Genomic DNA, 23,514 nt, shown 5'->3' on the forward strand with positions numbered 1-23,514 from the left:
TTGGCAAATTTGTGTATTTTTGAAAAATATAAAATGTTGTAGAACATGTTATGTTCGTAAATTGCACATTGAGCATAGAAATGGTCAAAAACTGATATTTATGGTAAAATAGGTTAAATTTAAAAATTTAACCGTGAAAATGAAGTCAAAAATATCAAGTATGGTCAGCAAAATTGTTGAAAATAAAAAGAACTAAAACTTTGCTGAAGTAATGATCGCCCAAAAAAAATTTTTTTTCAAAAAAATATTTTCTGCTCGGGTGTCTTATTCAATCTAATTTAAAAATTATTTTTTATTATTACTCGGGATGCTAATTCAAAACAATGTCCCGAAAACACCTATGGGCTAAAACGCCTCTAAAAGGTTTTGACCGTCAATTTTCAGTTTCGTCCCACTGTGCGACGTTCGCACTAAATGACCAGCTCACTGAAGTATGCCGTATTTTATTCACCTAATAGTCTTTGCTTCTGTCCTTAAATAATAACACAAGCCTTAGATCAGCGTCTTATACAGGGCAAATCAACAATGATATATTATTTGGGCATTCTTGCAATCCTCGTTTTACCTACAGATTTTTACAGAAATTTTGGAAGTTCTCAAGGAATTTACCCAGGAATTTCCCAAAATTCTGGAATATCTGGAATAATTCTAAAAGCGGACTTTTTTGCTAGAGGCTTTTTTCTTTGAGAAATACCTGATGCACTACTACAGAAGATAATTTCTGCAAAAAATACGGAAGGAATTTGTGCACCCTTACAGAAATATTAAAGGTTTATCTAGAAAAATCGTAAAAGTTTTGATAAACTGCTGAAATAACCTGAGTAACATCCTGCAAGATTTTCTAGAGGAATCCATAAACGCAATCCCAGGAGAAATTCGAATAGAAATAATCGTAGGAATTAATGAAGTAGTGGCTTAAGCCCTGAATGAACTTTTTGAAGAACTTCTGGATAAAATAACTCGATAAATGTTTGGAAGATTATTATTGCTATTATATGTCTTTATGAATTTCGGAAGTCATAAAAATGTGTCCCTCTATGCGTGTTATGAGCCAAGGTTTAAGTGAAACATAAAACCATTTTGATTTCCGAGCTACGAAAATATACACAAAATTTCAAAGTGTACCCCATCTGAAGGGTTGGATTAGAGGGTTAATTGAGGAATCTACACACTTAAATTATTTTACGGATTCCTGTAAAATCTCAACAGCTGAACAGTTCGGTAAAATAAATTAACGGAGTACGGTAAAGTTTTACAGTATTCCGTGAAAAATCACCGGAATCCGTAAAATTTCGGCGGAATTACGGTAATTTATTTCACCGAACTGTTCAGCTGTTGAGATTACGGTGAAATTCACCGTAAGAGCTTAGTGTGTACACACTTAAAATAAATCGCCTTAAAAACTTAAAAATATCCTGTGAAATAAATCACCGAAATTGAACTGTAAACAACAAAATTACAGATTTTCCTGTGAAATCTACTATTTTACCGATAAAATCCGTGAAATTAACTATTTTACCGGAGAAAATCCGTGAAATCTATTATTTTACCGGAAAAAATCCGTGAAACAAACAATTTTACTGTAACCCTGTGAAATACTAACGAACAGTTCGGTAACAGCATTATTTTCACCGAACTTCTGTGAAATCGTATGACAGTCGCTCTGGCAGGCATGAGTTTCCTTTTGTTGCAGTTTTTGCACACCACTAATAAGCAGTGTAAGCTGGCTAAGTGGTAGTAAGCTTACTTCCTGATCGGTAGGTCGGGAGTTCGATTCCCGATCTGAGCCATTTTCTTATTTTTCTTTATGATCTCGTTCAAAGATTTTACAGATTGTTCGGTGATTTTTCACCGAAGCTTCAGCTGTTGAGATTACGGTGATTTCACCGTAATCCGTATTTTTTTTAAGTGTGTATGAAGGAATTTCTGAGGGAATATTAACTAGGAAAATCGTCAATCTCTGTGGAAATTTTCAGTCTGCTAAAAGAATTTTTCAACAAACAAAAAAAACTAAAGGGCAAATCATGCAATGAACAAATAAACAAATCACATACACTTATCGACATTTGTAACGTTCCTCCTATCACTGGTTTATGGAACGTCACTCCTCGAGCGCAACGGAATGGCGAGGTTTCTTATAATATGTTATGGCTACTCCAGTCAATTCCGTAAATCTAGATTGCTTTCAGTGGACAGCTTATCAGTTGCTGTCTTTATAGCTAAAATATGTTTAGGGATTCCGATTGTTCCAGCCTCCAGGGCACCTTCAATGTAACTTATGTATTTGAGATCAGCAATATGATGTATGTGGCCGGAATGTAGTCTACTGTACCAACATGTATCAGTACGAATAAATAGGGTCTTGAATAGAGCCAAATTTCTTGGAGTATCGTGAAAGGTATCTCTAGGAAAATTTCTGAAAAGATCGCTAGAGTAGTTCCTGATTATATTCCTGAAGGAATCATTGGAGATATTCCTGAAGCTCTACCTCGAGAAATCAGTAAAAACATTCTTGGACAACTTTGGAGAACAATCTCTGAGGTCTCAAGAATACTTGCACAAAGCCCAGTTCGTCTTCTGTTATCCCTCTAATACCCAATTTTTTATTTTCGATCTAAATATCATTTTTAGTTATCTAAAATCGTTCTAAACACGTTATGGGCAATGATTTCTTTTATTCGCTAAACTATGAATTTTGTTTTTTGATTTTTATGATTTTCATTTTTGAACATCCCTACTCTTTTTTATTTTTTCTTAAAGCCCCTTCTAGTAACTGATTTTTGGCGTTAGGAAAATCCTGCTACGTGAATTGACGAATAGGAGCAATTGGCGCGCATCGAGTAGAATCATAACACGCGGCAAGCCAATCAGGTGTTAGGGCGCTAAGAATGCGCTAGGTAAGCATAATTAGCAAATAAAAGTGAGCCAGCAGCGTGGCTCACTCTCTTTCTTGGTCAAGCTGTAATAGTAGGTAGTTCCATAAGTAACCTGTGTGTGAATAAATCTTGTGTAGTTTAGTTTTTAAAAACTAATTCGTTACATGAAAATCCCTAACTTGGCAATAATAAAAATTCAAGTTTTTACGGTACTTTTAAAAATAATAAATTTAAAATATTTTTCTAAAAATATTTTTATTTTCCGTGCAATTAACGGAAAAACAGGTTTGAAATTATTTTAATATCACCAAGCTCTTCTTCTGTTATAGGTTAAAGTAGAAAAATATAAAAGGTACGATTTTTTATATTACACGTTAAATAAACCCCAGGCATTTGTAGGTTATGTAAGAATACAATTTTTCAAACAATTTTCAAAAATAAAAAAAAGGTTCAAAAGTCATAAAAACTTTTCTCATATGCGTGTTGAGTCAAGATTTAAGCCAAAAATAAAATCATACCGTAAAACGGGGCGAATAGAAAAAGTGGGGCGAATAGAAACAAAGCGACCTTTAGTTAAAAATGCGACTATTATGCAATGCTAAACTTTAGAAACCTACTGAAATATATTTTTTCCATTAGTTCAATAACAACAGAGTATCGCTAAACTATTTTCAAATTAAAAATTTTGCTACATTTCTCATTAAAAATTTTAGAAGAAAATATTGAAATCTCAATCATTTTTGATAGCTTAAAACATCCGCCATTTTGGCTGATTTCAAAAATGATCTAAAATTGAACTTGGTTTCAAAATTTTAAATTTTTTTTTTCACTAGGTAAATACATGTTGATGTTTCTTCAAGATGCAGTTAAAAATGTGTTTATTTTCCCATTTAAATAAAAAAGTATTGATATTTACTGAACAATGTTTCTATTCGCCCCATTGCGGGGTGAATAGAAACATACAACATTTTCATAAATCTTTGTACAATATAATTTTTATTTTTTAACAGCGATTGGGGTCTTAGCAAAGGAAGACGCGACCCATATTTAAGACTAATAAAATTGGATTTTATCCACACGGTTTAAGTTGTACACATTCAAACATGTCGGAAAGTGTTTCTATTCGCCCCATTTTACGGTATTGATTTCCGAGCTACGAAAAAATACACAAAATTCCAAAGTGTACCCCGTCTAAAGGCGGGGTTGGGTATTAGAGGGTTATAGGTTGATTGTAGAAAAATATGAAATTTGCGATTTTTTTTAAATAATTAGGCCCTGGCATTTGTATGGAATACATTTTTTCAACATTCAAAAATAAATGTTTAAAAAGTCATATAAAATTATCCTAATATGCAAAAAAAAAAAAATCATTATCGAGCTTAGAAAATATATAAAAAAATTTCTTACCTAAAGGTTGGGGTTTGTATTAGAGGGTTGATGTGATCGTATTGTCTTACGAATAGATGATGATATTTTGGTTCAGTGTGGATATGCAATATTTATGATTCAACGATCAAGCGTTAACACTTCAGTCGTCGCGCTGTTGTATTTTGTACAACAGTGGTGAAAGAACTTCGCTTATCGTACACAGCTTTAGCGTGGTGGTTCGAACGGTGGCAAACCGCGCGACGACTGAAGGGTTAAAAATATTTATTCTACAGAATAAATATTGCATGACCATGAGAGTTAATTGTGTTTGATCCTTCGACCTTGACGCTTGCTCCTGCGGGGACCGGCGATGAGGGCAGGATCAAACATGTCGCGCGTCGTTCGAGTAAAGTAAAAAAGTGCCGCGTTCGATTAGTTCCTTTTGAACTTTCGACGTAGACGCTTGCTCCTGGGCAGTGCCTCAAGAAAGCCCGAGCAGTCGTCACTTGTTTTCCCTCTCGGGTCGCGCGTTTTTTTCTCTGAGTGCTTTTATATAGCCGAGCAAATGAGTGAAGCTGAAAGTGGATTGTTGCTGCTCAAGGATGACGGGTCAATTGGTGAGCTCGTTTCATGCTACTATTTCTAATCTATAAAATATGTATGACTGCACCTTTAATCGTTACAACAGTGAGACGTAAATATGATTTTTCAACAAACTATGAAAGGTTCGTCACTGTGAGTGTCGACATAAACTCTGATTCATAAATTATTTATGTCTAATTTTTTTTTTTTTCAAAACACCTTTTTCCTTTTATTTTTGTATTTAAAAAAAAACTTTGAATGGTTCGACACTTCGAGGGTAGGCTTGCGAAAGGTTCACTTTATTCAACAAACTTTGAAAGGTTCGTCACGTCAAGTGTCGGCATAATTTTTCTCTACAAATGAAAATATTATATTAACATATAAGCATGTTTATATCTCACCAATAATTATTTATCATGGTCTAATCGCTTATCAAAGTGAATCCTGTGACCCAACGATCCTCCCCATTAACAAACATCCCTTCCAGTAACCTTTGTGGAGATGCAGAGGCAAACACGGTCTCCAAATAGCAAAGGTTACACACTAACATTCCTTCCCCCAATCCCACCTGACTGCAAGGACGTGGCCGGCGCCGTTATAGACCATGTATAAATAGAGGCACTGAATTATGCACACTGAAGAAGATTATGGCCAATCCCAGCCGATCTTCTAGTTGATTCTTTGTGCATTTTCACTGACTTCGGTCAATCACGGAATAGCAACAATTGATATGTGTAGTCAGTCTAAGCTAAGCTAAGAATAAATATTGCATGAGCATGAGTTTCGAAATTCACACTGTGCCTTAATAATTCTACATTGTCTATTTGTTGTAGGGTTTAGATGCAAAATGGGATGTAAGTGACATTTTGATTGAATTTGTGTAGTTTGTAGTTTTAGATATTATAGTTCTAATACAATCAACTCGCCATACCAAGATTTTGAATTTTGAATCATAGTATAAACTTATTTTATGGCGGATAGATTCGCAATGATTTTTTTGTCCAATATTTCGTTATCTCTTTATCTAGGTGATTGAAGAGACAATCGAATATTGTAATGAAATTAGAAAATGTTGAGATCTTGATTACTTACACCCTTTTGGCTTCTGATCCCATCACTTATCCTAAATTATACATTCTAAGAATACAAACGGTTTATACTGAAACCACACACCATAGAGTATGTTTGACTGTATAAATGTGAAATAATAAAGAAACGAATAAATTGATAACAGAGTCTAATAACAAAATATATCAACGAAAAAAGTAACAGGAAACAAACAAAACATGAACACAAAGACAGTAAATTTTGACGGAAATGCAATAATTGTTACACAAATAAAGCTCCAAAGGAAACATAAAAAAAGTGAAATGTGTGAAAACAACAATCCGCGAAAGCTACTTTTGTGAAAGAGATCCATTTCTAGCTAGAGATACATGTCTATAGTCAAAGGCGAGAGACAGAACGTGTGGTACCCATTTTCGATGGTTATCATTTTGCAAAATTACCCGGCGAGAACCGCCCTCGCCCCTCCCCGCAACACAAGTTGCGAAGGGGGTAGCGCGCGAGTAAGAGAAATAGAGCAAAAGTGTGGGTGTGTGCGCTTGTGAAATAAAATGGGGGCAGTAAAACAGTAAACGGTATTCACCTCACTGATTAGTGGTTCCAATAACCGATTGTCAGTAACCCTAGTCATTACCGTCTCAGTGAAGGTCGACTTTGTGATGGTCTCGGTGACGGTTCCGAGTTCGGTCGGCGCCGGCGGCAGCATGGGCATATCGGGGACGGCCTTCTGCACCGTGACCGTCACCGTGTCCTGGTGGGGCGCCGCCCCCTTGTCCACCTGAACCACCTGGCGGCCTCCTGCTCCTCCGCTGATGAAATGCGACGGGATCATGGCCTGGAAATCGGCACTGGTCATGGGCCGGAGCGCTACCTGCATTCGTTTCCGCAGTTCCGAACGATTATTTCGCGACGCATCCGATAGATGGATTTTATGTGTGCGTGTTTCATTTTCGGGTGAGTGCGTGTTCGCATTTTTTTGTGAGGGAGGGTTTTAGAGCGCTCGCAGGTACACAGGATATAGCCAATACCGGGACGCACAAACACACAAACGGGGTTCGGGATGGTTGAATTTCGGTTTGAAGGAACGGAAGGGAGCAGGATACATTCATAAACACGTGGCGATAAAAATCATAAAGAAAAAAACAATCATGAAAAACAATGACAGGGAGAAAGAAAAAAGAGAAAAAGGACACAATGAAATAATGTGTTAGGTCATTAATACAAAATCTAACGTCTCGAGCAAGTAATGGATTAATAAACACGAGTTTGGTTATTGGAATATCAGCAATGCATCGTGCAAAACAAAGGGGAGCATTCTGTTGATTAAAACACAAACTCTAAACGCATAGAATGACAAAACCACTGAACGATGGCCGATTGCCCTTCAGAGTGATCCCAGACTGAGTCGTCCAACGGTCGCCATATAATGGTTATTAGCTAAAGTCGTCTAACGATCCCCATGTAATGGTTTTTAGATCAAGTCGTCTAACGGTCACCATGTAATGGGTATTATTGCAAGTCGTCTGTCGGTAGCCATGTCATGATATAAGTACAAGTCGTCTGACGGTAGCCATGTAAAGGTTATTAGACCAAGTCGTTTCACGGTCGCCATGTAATGATTATTAAGCCAAGTCGTCAGACGGTCACCATGTAATAGCCATTGGGACGATTCGGCGTGGGATCACTCTTCGCCAGGGCTTCCACCCACGGAGCGACACACTCACCTGCGAGTCCTCACTTTGTGTCTTCGCTACAATACTATTGTTATTGCTTGTACCATTGGTTACGGTGGAAGGTGCGCCCGCCGCTGGCGCCTTGGTGGATGCGGGTGCGGGTAATGGAGATTGCTGATAGATGCTGTTGTTGGTAATGCCGTTGGTTGTGTTGGTGGTGGTATGAGTGCTACTACTACCGTTTGTGTTGCTCATGGCGTTGCTGTTGTTGCTCATGATGTTAGAACTACTACCATTGCCGTTATTTACAGACGTTTGCGGCGATAATACTTTGCGTGGGGCGGGTAAGGGAGGTTGTTGCTGCGATTGCGAAGAAGAGTTTGTCAGCTGTTGCTGATCCACATTTGCCGATGGGGCGAGGACTTGGGTGTGGTGAGTGTGCGACTGCTGTTGTTGCGATAAATGTGATGACGAATGTGCAAATGAGTCTTGCTGTAATTGTGATGTTGATGGAGGGGACGATGGCGACGAAGAAGATGATGATGATGATTGCTGAACAGATACGGGTGGTGAACAGGTAGTGATGGGAATGCTATTGCTGACAAAAATGTGCCGTGAGAGGTAATTGAAGGTATTGCCATTTACCTTGTGGGTCACGGTGGTTTGCTGTTGCGCTTCGGGTTGAGCGGAGGCGGGATGATGCTGGGACGGGACTTCACCTGTTGCTGCAGGTTGATGAGCTTCCGTGGTGGACTCGTCGATCGAACGACGGTAGCCGGAATATGCTGGAAAAGTGAGAAAAGGTTGCATGAGGATTCGAAAGGAATGATTTGATTTCGATCAAGTAGCTTTTAACATAAGGCTAAAAATGAAAGGCTGAATATTCTTGAAGCTGAAACTCTGTGACCATCCTGAGACACTGTACCCTAGATAATTATTGCTAGCTCCACATAAAATACCGGAGCATCATTGGTGATGCCAAGGCAAGTGGAAAAGTTTATCTGAATAGAAAGCAATAAACTACTCTTTTCACTCTTCATACGATAGGGAAATGCTGTTTCTGATCCCGATGCCAAAAACTTGGCAATGTTTTGCTAGCCTCTTCGCCGTCAAAAACTATGAAACTCACATTTTGAGCTCTGTCAAAACTTCCATCATTTTTTTTATTCCACATCATCGATCGTTTTCAGGAAACTTTCTCTCGGTCTTACCCGGAGCAATGATAGATCAGCCAGTCCCGATGAAGTCAGATATCCACATTTTAGAAACCTAACCAGTGTCGGAAAAGTTACACATTTAGATCTCTATAAAAAAGGTTTAAGTCAACAACGATTTCCTACTAGCTGGGAAAAAAAACTAGAAGCGCACATACTTTCATCCGCGTTCCAACAATGTTTCGATCGATTTCCCTGACCTGCTGTGTTGAAAAACAATGATTGAAAGAACTATATTATGCGTGACCGAAAAATTCTCGCGCCGACGATCTTGAAAAACGCATGTAGATCGTCGCAGTTACTTCGTTTTGGTGTCTGCTGCGCAATCGTGCCTTGGGCAATCAAGAATAATCGCACAGAAGACACCAAAATGATTTGAAGTGGGGCGGAGATGAACCAGCCATAGGGCTGAAAATCTCCTTAATAAAGATAATAATAATAATAAAAATGATTTGAAGTAGCTTTGAAGATCTACAAGCATTTTAAGGTGAAGATGAATCGAAGCCAAACCTTGAATTTTCAAGAGCATAAATCTGTAGAACCAAACATCCGTTTAAGCTGAAAACATAATCGATTGATCACTAGCTGGTGGTGACCAATCGATTAAATTTCCAGCTCAATCGGGTGTTCGGTTTTCTAGATTTGTGCTCTTGAAAATTTGAGGTTGGGCTTCGATTCATCTTCACCTTAAGAAGTTTCCAAGGTCGCCGCTCTAATACTCAACTCCGCCTTTAGACGGGGTACACTTTGGAATTTTGTGTATTTTTTTCGTAGCTCGGATATCAAAATGATTTTATTTTTGGCTTAAACCTTAACTCATAACACGCATATAAGAAAAGTTTTTTATGATTTTTGAAACTTGTTTGTATTTTTGAAAATTGTTGCCTGGGGTTCATTTAACGTGTAATATGAAAAATTGTACCTTTTATATTTTTCTACTATCAACCTATCACAGAAGAAGAGCCTGATGGTATAATAATTTCAATCCTGTGTTTCCGTTCATTACACGGAAAACAAAAATATTTCCAGAAAAATATTAAAATTTATTATTTTTTTGAATAACGTTAAAACATGAATTTTTATAATTGCCAAAAATCAGTAACAAGAAGAGACTTCAAGAAAAAATTAAAAAGGAAAGGGATGTTCAAAAATAAAAATTATAAAAATCAAAAAACAAAATTCATAGATTTGCGAATAAAAACAAACCATTGCCCAAAACGTGTTTAGAACGATTTTATATAACTAAAAATGATCTTCTTCTTCTTTCTGGCGTTACGTCCCAACTGGGACAAAGCCTGCTCCTCAGATTAGTGTTCTTATGAGCACTTCCACAGTTATTAACTGAGAGCTTTCTTTGCCGATTGACCATTTTTGCATGTGTATATCGTGTGGCAGGTACGAAGATACTCTATGCCCTGGGAATCGAGAAAATTTCCTTTACGAAAAGATCCTCGACCAGTGGGATTCGAACCCACGACCCTCAGCATGGTCATGCTGAATAGCTGCGCGTTTACCGCTACGGCTATATGGGCCCCTAAAAATGATATTTAGATCGAAAATAAAAAATTTGGGTATTAGAGGGTTAAGGTGACAAAAGATGTAAGTTTGTTGGATTTTTTTTGTAAAGCGTCCTGAGGTCAAAAAAATCTAACAAACTCGCATCTTGTAGCGCCTCTGCTGCTGCTGCTTTGTGATGATCAGTCTCAAAGCTTCGACAAATTTCTTATTCCAATTAGCTCTTTGTTACTCTGATGAATTCCTTGTCCGCGCTGGATGTGGCATAGGGATAGGGGTGGCCGAAGGCATCCCGGATATTTCGATCTTAGGCTGACTGATTCTGCAGTTCTTCTTCCAGAACGTAACTTTTGACAAGGTTTTCACGTGGATCTCTTGATACTGTGGAGGTTTAGGAAACGAAATGGATGATCTTCTTACAAGGTCAGCAGACATTCAACTCAAACTGTGGAAAAAATCTACCTCCTGCCAACAATGGCACTGCCAAGGACTCAAGGCACCACAAGAGTGCTTTTTCTAAGGAAGATTACAAACTGGATCACAACTTGGATAGACCTATTAAAGAATAATACAGCCGACTGACTAATTTCTCTCTCGATACTTAAATATATTCTACATCTCGATAACATTCTGCCTTCTATCAATAAGAAGATTCAGCTCGTAGTGGCTAGTATTGCGAATTTGTGGTCTGTGGGTTACTAAAAAGCTATTTTGATGAAAGGGTTCTACTATATCCCAAGCAGCACGCGAAACATCTTTCAAATAGATGCTTTCCAAAAATGGTTTCAGAGATGTTTCAATAAACGCATCTGTAACTTACCTAGTTCTAGTTCCGTTGCATATTAATATCAAAAGCTCATAAAGTTTCACTACCGTTCCAATGAACTTACATGTTACCCCACGCTTGACGTTCAAGATTATTGAAACGACGAGATTTGCTACAAATGTTCTCTTCAAACAGCATTGAAATCAAGTTTATCAAGATGTATACACACCAAATTTGCGATCTATCTTCTAGCAATTTCGTTTGTTGAAACCAATTCTGCAATACACCATTTTACTGATATTCAGCACTTATGAAATTGTTTACTGGAATTCAGCGTGCTGGATACTTGTCAATACCATGATTTTCAGTAATTTACATGACAGATGATTGATGGCCAGCAATCGATTTGAAATTTTGCCGTAAACCAGCAAACATGATTACTGAACTTGAATCAGCAATTGTTTTATTTGCTGAAAACCAGCAAACAGTTTTACTTGTCAACCGATAAACTTAAAACGAGAAAAAAACTGACCCACTCGGCCTAACTGGCATGGAGTTTTAAAGGAAAATTTAATCAACCAGCACATTTTTATAACATTTGGATTACCGTATTTGGTATGTACTATATTCACTAAAATACTAGGGAAAGCTGGGCCGATTCGGACCCTGTTCTAATTCGAACCACCAAGCATTTCTCAATATTGGCGCTACTGTAAAGATCGTGTGTAACATTTCTCTACCCACCGTCTGGCTAGGATCTAACACAGTACATTTGACGCCTTTCAGTTAATTCGTTTGATTTTTATATTAGTTTGTTGTTTTGAAGTGCTCTAGTGTGCAGTACGTTAGCATTATTTCCAAGCTTCAGTAATTGACAATAATTTTCCAATCTTTCTATGTTATTTTCTAATCGAATCTTCCAAGCCTAAGCTTTCATCTGACCATATGGTTTTGATATGTCTATGCAGCGTTAGTGCTCAACTAGTTTGAACATCTCAAAATGTGTGCTGGTCCAATCCGGATTTTTTGATATGGTTCAATACGGACCTCTTGTTTTTCAACAAGCAGTCAGTCTATTTCATAAGCCCAGCCCGTGAAAATCTTATCGACTTGCCAGAAAATCACAAAAGTCGTAATATTGATCGATGGTCGCTTTGTTTCTGTTGCGTTTAAGTAAACGTCTTCCAAAAAATCTAAGAAATGCTGTAAATCACCATAAACAAGAACCAATAATCCAGTTACTTCAAAAGCATCTCTATTAATACCTTTTCAAATTTGTTTGACAATACGATACAAAAAAAAAACATTCACGAGTGCTGACGAGAACTTTCCCTTACCCGATATAATGTGTTTTGATCATAAAATTTTTGAAGTTTGCCTTTATTTTATAATCCCTTTAACATAGCGTCTTTGACTTTAAAATGTGTGTCGATACTTCTCCAACTTGAAATCTCGATACTCGATGCTGTCTCTTTTAGTTTCCAGAACAAGTTCACCTTTTAAACTCGATATTTTCATACCATGATTCAATATGTTGAATTGTTACTATATTCTAAGCAAAAATGACTTTTTCTAATGTATTTTGTCAAAACAACAAAAAGCTCTAAAATTAGAAATATATATTTTCTTTATCTCGATATCTTCCATACACGACGGTCAGTTTAAAATCAAGTAAGGGAAAGTTCACTGAACTCAATTTTGAATCAGTTTCGGATTTCACCCATGTTTTTTTATTATGAAATTCACATTCTACTTGAGCTATTTCTGACTCCAACTAAATAGTAATTTTTCACGTTATTTTGAGTTATTTTTTATGCTTGCGCTTATAGAAGAAGTTCAACAAGCTTTGATACCGAAGAAATCGCAGTTATATTTTATAACTACCATAGCAAAAAACGATAAAATATAGGGTGTCCCGAATTAGAACATGGGGGTCCGAATTAGAACAGGGTTGGTCCTATTCGGACCTTTTGGAGAATTTTGTTCAAACATATCTAGTCATGTCCTGGTAAGAGACACCACAAAACTCTCTGAGATAAAAGTGCGTGCGCTAAATCAGGCTTTCAAGAAACATAAACATCGTGCTGAAAAGATATGGCCAAAAAACTGTTACTAGGTCCGAATTGGACCATGTTCCCCTAAGTATTGTAGAATTACTTAAATGTTTATTTCTAGGATAGCAATAATACCGGAACGGCAGACGGTACTTTGCCTCCACCTATAGGTCCAATCCCTTAACCCACTGGCGCAGAAACATGGTTTTGATGTTTGGTTTTGTTAAATAAATCCTTATGGCATGTTTCGCAATTGCATTTTATGTTATTTCCATAACAATGATACTGAAATGAACAATACCTAAACTTCACACCAGCCAGGTGCTGGTGACCCGAAATTGCTGGAAAGCAGCAAGGAATCTCACTAGAATAACAAATAATCAAGTACTGATTAAACAGTAAATTCAAATACATATTGCTGGATGATCAGCAAACCAGCCGTCATCTTGACGAAAATTTGATTTGCTGAAAGATCCAGCAAATATTATTTTGCTGGATCGATTGCTGAATTTACAGCACAAAAAAAAATCAGCAGAAATTTGCTGGTTAACAACATTAAAAATTTGGTGTGTACAGTAACTTTTCAAATGAACTTCTTACAAAATGCCAATTTTATTGTTATGTTTCAAATTACTTTCATTCAAAGCATCCGCAACATAACTTCATTGCATGCTACCCCATTTTCCTGAATGCCATCACCCCGAATGCTATTTCACCGAATTTACAAATATCTTGACATGATGATATTGATGACATTTTCCCATGACATTGGAATTCGGGGTGATGGGTCGTTCGGGGTTTTGGAATTCGGGGTAATGGCGTTGGAGTAATGGCATTCGGGATAATGGGGTAGAATCTATTAGGTAGCTTTTATGGTGCATTGGCCAAGTAATCGTTCGTAGAGCTAGTGAAGTAGTGAATAGTAGAGCATATTTACGATCATCAGGTCGGAAGTTCGATACTCGTATAAATTTTATTTTTCATTTTTTTTTTGCTCTCAAGTATTTCCACTAAAACATAAATATGTTGCAAACAGACTCCGCCACTTGCGCTTTTTGCGTTGCTATTCAGTGCAATTGTAAGTCATATTTTCAACAATTGACATCTATGAATAATTTAAAGAGATATTTTTAGTCTTGATATGAAACAAACCGCTCTTTCCTTATGGCACAGAGTAGGGTCAGAAAAGCGGTCGCATTACCGCGGTGGAACCTCAATTTATGTGTTAAGGAATGCGATGTACGATGACGTACTGAGGCTGCCTTTTCTTTACATTGCATTGTTGGCTTCGCTGATGTGTCGCAACACTCGGGGATGCGATTTCTTACTTTTCATGGGTATTTTGATCCGAATTCGATAAATTTAAATATCACCAAAGGAGGAAGATTAACCAAACAAAAGTGATTGAAAGGTGGGAGCAGTACTACGGAGAATATCTGAACGGTGCTAAGAACAAATAGGGGAAAGCACTAATTTTCGATCCAGTATTAGTTTCCGACCCATTCATACGATTTTGGCCTGGTTTGTATGAAAATCCGAAAATTTGCACAGGATGCTTGTATGTAGGTCGGAAATTAATTCTTTTCCCCTAGTTAGTTTTTTTCAACATCGATTGATCTTCAGAGTCTGGAACGGAACTGATAAGTCATTGGAGAGGTTGGAAGAAGAAGTCTTCTTCTTCTTCTTCTTGGCATTAACATCCCCATTGGGACAGAGCCTGCTTCTCAGCTTAGTGTTAAATGAGCACTTCCACAGTTATTAACTGAGAGCTTTCTATGCCAAAGTTCCCATTTTCGCATTCGTATATCGTGTGGCAGGTACGATTATATTCTATGCCCAGGGAAGTCAAGGAAATGCCCATTACGAAAAGATCCTGGACCGATCGGGAATCGAACCCAGTCACCTTCAGCATGGTTTTGCTTTGTAGCCGCGGACTCTAACCACTCGGCTAAGGAAGGCCCCAAGAAGTCTTATTCAACATGAACACGAGCATGGGCATGATTGACCACCCGCAGTTGCTACTCCGTTATTGCAAGAATAGTTGAACTTACAAAGGGAACCATCAGACGTTACTCGGGATCAGTAGCATTTTCAATGTGTAAGTACTGTGTGTTCTCATTATTATAACAAACAACTTTCAAATGCATGATTCCCAGGATAATTCCTGAATAGAACCCTGCAATAAATTCCAGAAGCCATCCTTGCAGTGCTGAATAAATTTCTGGTTGGCTTAACCTTCCTTATACATTAAGAAAAAGTGACACTTTATGCATTAAGGGTCAACAATGACCCATGACTTTGAAACGCTCTCAAAAATCAATTTTTGAACTAATTTTCGTTCTTTTAGCTTTGGATGAAAGATATTTTTTCCTGGAGCGCACTCGGGGCTGGTCCTAAAACCATAGTGATCAAAAGTTCTTCCTAGAGGAATTCCTGGAGGATTCACTGATGATATCTTTAGTGGAAACTCCGGATAAATCGCTGTAGAGATTACTGTAGAGTAGATTATCTCGGATGAATCTCTAGTGAAAATCCTTGAAAAAATTGTCTCTGAAGAAATTTCTGGAGATACATCGGGAGTAATACTTGAAGTAACCATTGGAGAATTTCCTAAGAGAACTTTTGGAGGATTTCCCGGAGCAATATTAGAACAGGTCCCGAACAGGTTTCGAATGATGCCACTTCATTATATTATCCAATTTTTCTAATTTGGGCAAACAGAAATGGTTACGGATTTACATATATAATAATGCTAAGTTTATGAGACAAATATAGCCGTAGTGGTACACAAGCAGCTCAGACAGACTGGAGTATATGATATTTTGGTATTGTAAAGATCAATCAAAAACCCAAAAAAATCTGATATGTTTTATGCAATTTTGATACAGATGATTCGTCGATTAGATAAGTTAAAGTATTACGACAAAAATGTGAATATTTTTGTTGTTACGTGTACCGTAAAATGGGGTGTTAAGGACTCGTGGGGTTTTAAGGGATTGAACTTCTCAGTCAAGTGTAACAAATCACAGAAACGTGGAAAATCGATATATAAATCATCTGAAATGCTCAATTTGTTCGGAGGATTGTGAGCTGCATCATGTAATAGGAGCTATCTAATAATATGAAGTATTGTGGTTGCTAGATATTGAAAACTTTTCAAAACATTTTTGTTCGAATTTTATGGGCTAAATACATTCATCTACAAAACCATGAAATATATTTAAGAAAAATTCGCGAGTAACGTAGAAGAAAAATACATTCAATTGAGATCATAGTGCAGACAAAAACTTCTCAAAATTATATCTGGGTTTCGATTTTGAGAAACTTTTATAAGTCTCGTTTTGAAAATAACTGGGGTGTTAAGGGATTATCTATTCTAACTTTTCTAAGTTACTAAACTCATTTGTTTTATGCCGTTATGTAATTCAATATAGCTTTGGGTTGTTTCGTGAAGTTAACCTGCATGGAAAGTTAAGGGATCTATTTCGTAAGTCACTGAATATCACCAGAAAAGACTTATCTCAAAATGGTAAAATTGTTAGGAAAATGTAAATTAAAACTGAATTGGGGATATGATTGTGATAGTTTTGTTCTAGGTTATGGCTTTCACTCTATTATGCTCAAAAACGGATTGTAAGTTAATTAACTCATTACGCGTGGTAAAGATGGACAAATTATGGGTGAAATTATGAAAAAAATCCACGTGCTCGGCTGGGATTTGAACCCAGGACTCTTGTATGCTAGACGAGCGCTTTACCAACTAAGCTACCGAGCCACTTGGTGACCACATAACTGAGTTGGTTACAAGTTTAGAATTCAAATCCCTACAGACCACGCGGACCCCTCTCATAACCGATATCCATCCATCTCATGTTAACTACACACGCGGGAGAGCGAGTGCGATTTATTTAGTGTTGAAACTGTTTGCCTATCGTAAGTGTTGCCGGATTGTAAGTGTTCATGTCCGAAACGTCGGATGAAAACTTAAAATCCGTTTTGAGCATAATAGACTGAAGGCCATAACCTAAAAGATAAAAACTGATTAATCTAAATATGAGGTTTTCATGATAGTATTTTCAAAAGTTGTTCCATCGCATTGGTGAAAAGTTTGGAAATAGGAATGGTTATCTTATATGAGATGGTTTTGGAGCCATTGATTTTTTTAAAAACTACCTACGTCCTAGATAAACAATAATAATATAAGGTTATTTCCGATCTCTTTTTGGAAAACTTTTACTCGTGGTCATGTGTTAAGTGTTGTCAAGCATTGAGTACATTGTAGCACATTGTAGTATAGTGTGTGCGATTTCCGCTTTATATTGGAAACTTTTCGTTGATTTTTTTTCCGATTATGCCATTGGGTGTTACATGCAAATCCGTTATTTGGTGTGATGCTTTATTGAAAAGGCAAATTGGACACTTACTCTATTCAAACTGAAAGCTCGTTGAAATTATTCTTCTTTTGACAAGCCATGACAAGGTGCTCTGCACTATTCTAAGATACGAATACTGCATATAAGTATACAAATCCTTTCAAGACAATTGTGCGATACACTTATAGCTTGGTTGAAAAAAGAATCAATATGTATGAGAGATTTAGTAGGTAAATTAAAACGATTAACGTTTGCAGGAGTTCCAATTTGAATTATATTGAAGTAATATAATCTTTAGATTGAACACATCATCGATATTGACCAAAATATTTTTTTTTTTTTTTTGCTGTTGGCAAAATATAGTTTTATTTACAAAGTTCAAATTCCTTAACACCCCATTTTGCATTTTCGTCAAAAATCACACATTTTTATGATTATCTCAGAAATCTGCCATAGGATCATCTTCATTGTAAATGGCTTTTGATATACACGTCGGGAGAATGGTAGGACTGTATTATGTTCAATTATTGACATACTAGAAGTAGCTCGAAATTTAGGTAGAATTTTTTTTTCATCCCTTAACACCCCATTTTACGGTACTTGGAGTACGTTTACTGAAATCGTTAAAAAAAGCACTTGGTTCAGTCTTGACTAAACAACGATCAATTTATTGAATTTATGAAGTCTTCATAAATTAATTGTGAATCTCACCTGTGCTCTGCACCTTTTCTATAAGAATCTATGAATAAAGAAATAGAATAAAGAATAGAGGTTCCGGGTCATTTGGCCGAACGCCATTTGGCTGAATGCCGTTCGGCCGAAATTAAAAACAGTATTGAACTACAGTCAGCATACATTTGTTATGAATTTCAAAGAACTGATTCAGCTTATGTTTGAAAGAAGGATAAATCATCGTTGATATTCAAATAATTAGTTCTTTCGTGAAACGCTTACTGCTGAAAGAAGAACATTCTACATGTAAGCAATTATTCACTTCTCTGCCAACAGTAATAGTACTTCTGCTGGATCGGGTTGCTTAGTTCCCTCGAATCATACTAAATGAAATATTTCATAGTTCAAGCAACCACAAGTTTTGGCTTCTTCCTTTTGACAACGGACAAAGAGTGAGCTTCTTTTACGTAAGTGTTCGCCGAGTCGCTATACGCAAGCAATAGCGCACTTCACACGTTGCTATCTTAAACTTAGAGGAGAATGACATCTCACCTAATTTAACACCCGTGCTGAATTAATATTTTTTATTAGGACACTTTATGAAGGTATTAAAATCATCAATTCCAATAACTATGAAAAACACCAATCTTAAAAGAACATCCTATGAACAAAAGAAGGAAAAATCTTTTAGAAAATTTAAGCAAATGTCATGCAAATAATCGTTTGTCTGTATATCTGCCATTTTTCAACCGATTTTTAATAATTCATAGCTTGTTCAAACGCAAATAATGGCGCGTACATGATTGGTTTGAGATTTCACAGTTGTTTTGTGTTTAAAGTAAGTCCAGGTGAACCCAAACTTTTGCACGATGACTTGAATGACTGTTTCATTGGTTTTGAATAGTTTTCAGAAGCCCTTCAAAGAATATACGATTACGATTTAAATGACACCTTGTTTTAAACTTTTGGTCGATGCAATGCTGAGGAAATTAGCTATGTTTTTTCAGAATTTTTTTTGAAAAATGTCACAACTTTAAGTAATAAAGATATGGACTGAACAATTTTGTATGTTTTTATGAGGTGAACCCAAACTTATGCTCGGGAGTGTATAAGCTAAATTATTGCCGACAATGATGAAACCAGTATAACTCGAAAGAATAGCCTATGTTTGAAAGAAGAAAAAATTTCTGATGAAATCATTAAAGACACTTGAAACCCTAGCACACCGTTGATAGCCCAGATGCGAATTAATCATCGGCTTAGAGTCTTGTCCTGAATTAACGGGCCAATTTTATCGTTCTCTTGGAGGATTTATATAGTGACAGACATGACGTTCCATCACATTCTTCAAATCAACGAATTCATTAGTTATTGGGCCACATTCAGCGCTGAGGCAAATTGATGTTTTTGTTCGTAATTCGGCCAAACGACCCGTTCATCCAGAAGGCATTCGGTCAAATGGCGTTCGGCCAAACGGCATTCGGTAGAACGGCGTTCGACAAAATAACCGGACACCCTTCATTCTAAGAAAAGTATATTAAATTAACATAATCTTTGATCGAACCCTGGTAAAAAAAAAATCATAGAAGAAGCTCAAGACTAAAACTTCAAGAAATTGCGGAGAAATGTGTCGAATACTTTGTTTTCAATATTCAAAAGGAAGGTATGGAAGAATCTCAAAGCAATTTGAAGATAACTCTCAATATCATTTTGGAATGATTTTTTACCTCTCTCGTTTTTTTATACTTATCAGGCTCGGGCGCCGTACGGCATAACAGAGCCGAAATATTTTCTTTTTTTACATTAATTGTGGAATGATATCTCACGAAATTTCCAGAATCCGTACAGACTCTTTAAAAATTTCAGAAAAAAAATAAAGGATACATTTTGGAAGATTTGTAGATACTTTCAAGATCCCCAACGGGAAACTTTAGAGAATCATCAATGAGAGCCCTTAGGGTTCCTCCTCCTGATCATTTTTCTAGAGCAATTTCTGTGAAATTTATAAAGCTTGTCAGTTTTGTGATAAATTTGCAAAAATGTTTTATAAAGGAAGCAGATGCCTTATTCAACAATGACAAAAGTCCAGTAATGTGCGCTTAAATTTAATTTTAAGTTTCGATTAATGAAATTTCATCCAAAATTGTAAATGTATAAATAAAAATATATAATATAAAGATATAAATTTTACTTACCTGGTCGGTTGGCCATGTACCCGCTCGGGTTCAAACTTTTCAGCATCGGGCTCCTGGGACTGGTCGGCGGTTCCAGTGGGCCCTTTACCTCCCGTTGCACCACCAACCGCACGAACCGCTGATGATCCGTCAAAAGTTGCACCGCATAGTCGTGGTGGGCGTTGGTGATATCGACACCGTTAATCTGTTCAAAATTGGAAAATTTTCCCCACGTTATTGAAATTCTTGCCCATGAACAATGCTGTACATCATAATGACTTACCGCTAGCACCCGGTCGCCCACCAGGATCTTCCCGTCCTTGTGGGCAACCCCTCCCTCCGTTAGCCGCGAGATGTAAATTCCTTCCGAGCCGTCCTTGAACGGGGCGTGTCCCTTCCCGCCGGCTATACTGAACCCGAGCCCCTGTCCGATCTGGTCCCGGATGAGGGTCGTGTGCAGAATAACCTTATGGGTAATTTCATTTCCGTTCAGCAAGCCCACCGTCGTCGGCATCGGTGTACCGGCATTCCCGTTCGGCAACCCGACCGTATTGTACGAGGAATGTAATGCTTCCCCACCGCCGCCTCCGCCTCCTCCTCCCCCACCTGCTATGCCTTCCATGAGCGGTTGCTCAACGGCCACTGCAATCGGGGGAGGAATCATTTTTTGCTGCTGGGGTGTCGCCGCCTGCTGTTCGACTACATTGATCTGTGCAACCGAACCACTCTCGTCAAACACCGGATGACCAATTAGGCGGGTCACCTCCCGGGATATGAACAGCACCAGAACGGAACCGCAGGCTTTTAGCACCTCCACTGCGTCGTAGTGGTCTGCATCCTCCACCGAGACACCGTTCACTTTAAGTACCTGCAAACAAATTGGGGAGTGGGGCAATGTTATAGTAGGGAAAAATGACGTCAATCAGCTTCGGGACATACCTTATCGCCCACCTTCAGTCCGGCCAGATCGGCCGGACCACCCTCGGTGACACGGGATATGAAAATGCCCTCGTCGTCGCCTTTGAACGGCGTCGAGCCCTTGCCACCCGCTATGCTCAGTCCCAGCCCGGCGGATGTGCGCTCGATGTGGATCTCTAGCCGTTCCTCCTTGAGCTCGGTGAAGGCGTCCAGGGCATCTGTGCAAGTAGGAATAAATGAGAAAGGTGCAATTAAATTTCCGATGCAAACAGGAGTTTAATGTCGTTTGGAGAAATAGGCCATGGAGAGGAAGCGGGCTGTCATATGGCAATGTGTTCCTAGGAGAGGAGGTGCGGTGGTCCACTGACTGTGAAATTCTTGACCGTCTTTACGTGGTGAAAATAAAACATTTGGAAAGAATCGTTTTTCAGTATTGATCGTTTTGGTGATATTTTTCTTGCTTAGACTGGTCCATGAGTATGGGAAATATGATTTTTTGTTTTCAGAGATTAATACAAGTTCTGGTGATTTGAACCAGTCTAACGTATAATCCGATATTTTTACAGCATCAACCATCCGCCTCCACGCATGAAGTGCAAGGCCGTGGAAAGCAAAATATATACCACCGTCAAGTTCCAGACAGACGCACCACGGCAGTGGCACATGCATTCAAGCATGGACGAAGCGAAACGTAACCCACGCATCGCCGGGCTAGCGGGGTAGGTATTCCCGCCTCGATCGTTAAACGCGTGCGGAAGATAGCCAAATATTTTGACTAAAATCGTTTATTGTTGTTACTCGATAGCAGCCAGAGTTCCCGCACTCTTCTCCGGGAGCGAAAATAAACCACATATTTTCGACATTCGTCAACCCGTCGTCAAGTCGCACGCGAGGGAGGCCAGTCGATACCCGAGCAGAGGTGAATAACAGAAGAATGATAAAACAATAACGAATCTCGTGAAATTTCCAAAAGGACCTATCTGACATTGAGAGGCTTTTTTCGGTTTACTTTCTCTTTAATCAATAATTCTCGATTACTTTTTCAAATCGACGTAAGTAACTTTTATACGGTTTCGAGAAAATTAATTCAGAAGAATCACAACCTGTCTTCTAAAACTGTTTTAAAATGAATCACCTTTATAACATTGTTTCGATGTGTACATTTCTTAAATTTTGCATACAATGAGCTCGCGTTCAAAAACTATGGATTTCCTATTATTTCACACAAGAATTCTATGACAAAATGATAAGCCGTTTTATTCAGTTACTTGCGACGTTTTTCTACCAGTGTAAAATCGACGAAAGTTGAAAATCTTACTTTCGTCGTTTTGTAAATCCGAAAATTAAACGTTCTAAAAGTAAAAAATCGAGTTGGTTCAGAGTGAAACGTGTAGAATTTCGTATGCGAAACGCGTAGGATCGATAAAGTAAGTTTGTATAATTTTTTGACTTGAGTCTATAGGAATAAGTTTTCGAGAATTGAGCCACATTAACCTCTTCTGTGGAGTTTTTTTTTATGAAACAAGCCAAGGACATTGTAATTTGATCTATAGTGAAAAACTTCTCAAGAGCTTATGTATTGCACTATTATAATCGAAAGAGAGCGAGAAAGGAGATAATCTCTAGTTGTAAGGTCTTTTAATCAAGTGGAAGAATGGAGTTACTATTTTGGCTTTTTTAATTATTATTCTAGTATTGTAAAGGTTAATTTGCCAATATCATCTAAGTACAGTATCAACTTTTAGTTATTATTTTTAGTTATTTTAATTGTTATGTGAAACAAAATAATAAGAAATTTCATGTAATTTACCTCTACCTCAATTGTGTGCTACAATTTTGTAAGTAGATGAAAACCCTAATTTAGTACTATACAATTTAATTCCACTAGAGTTTGTATCCTTTGACAGATACGCGTATTTCGACCTCAACAGTAAGGCCGTCTGCAGTGTCGTGTACCAGACTCTATAGTACTAAATTAGGGGTTTTATCTACTTATAGGTACAATTTTGTATTTATTTGATACTCTCCTCTACTCGGGTATCCAATCGAAGCGTGTTGCGTTCTGTGTCAGAGTCTATAGGGAAGGCATAACACGATTCGATACTTTTGATGGGACGATAGCGTCCTCGTTGTCGAGGAGAGTTGATTGTTTCGTGTATAGGTAGGTAGATGAACTTGGAATCGCAGGGAGCATCGAATGACAAACGCTTCGCGCATTGCTTGGCGTGACTGATTGCGTCGTTCTGATAATAAGCGGCATTTCT

The 23,514-nt window shown here is 37.7% G+C and overlaps 1 protein-coding gene across 29 annotated transcripts in view; it reads right to left on the reverse strand.

Moving 5' to 3' along the window:
* LOC5574328 (protein lap4) overlaps positions 1-23,514 on the reverse strand; it is a 302,572-nt gene that overhangs the window by 103,512 nt on the left and 175,546 nt on the right. For 24 of the 29 annotated variants that reach the window (XM_021838909.1, XM_021838924.1, XM_021838922.1 and 21 more), the window contains 6 exons: positions 21,272-21,468; positions 20,616-21,200; positions 20,354-20,537; positions 8,210-8,349; positions 7,616-8,011; positions 6,475-6,762 (listed from right to left, as the gene is read on the reverse strand). In XM_021838909.1, the coding sequence (XP_021694601.1) occupies positions 6,475-6,762; positions 7,616-8,011; positions 8,210-8,349; positions 20,354-20,537; positions 20,616-21,200; positions 21,272-21,468 (1,790 nt within the window). The remainder of the gene's footprint in view (positions 1-6,474; positions 6,763-7,615; positions 8,012-8,209; positions 8,350-20,353; positions 20,538-20,615; positions 21,201-21,271; positions 21,469-23,514) is intronic. The other 5 variants (XM_021838925.1, XM_021838923.1, XM_021838929.1 and 2 more) reach the window with 5 other exon arrangements.

This window comes from Aedes aegypti, chromosome 1, assembly GCF_002204515.2.
Source record: "Aedes aegypti strain LVP_AGWG chromosome 1, AaegL5.0 Primary Assembly, whole genome shotgun sequence".
Lineage (NCBI taxonomy): Eukaryota > Metazoa > Arthropoda > Insecta > Diptera > Culicidae > Aedes > Aedes aegypti.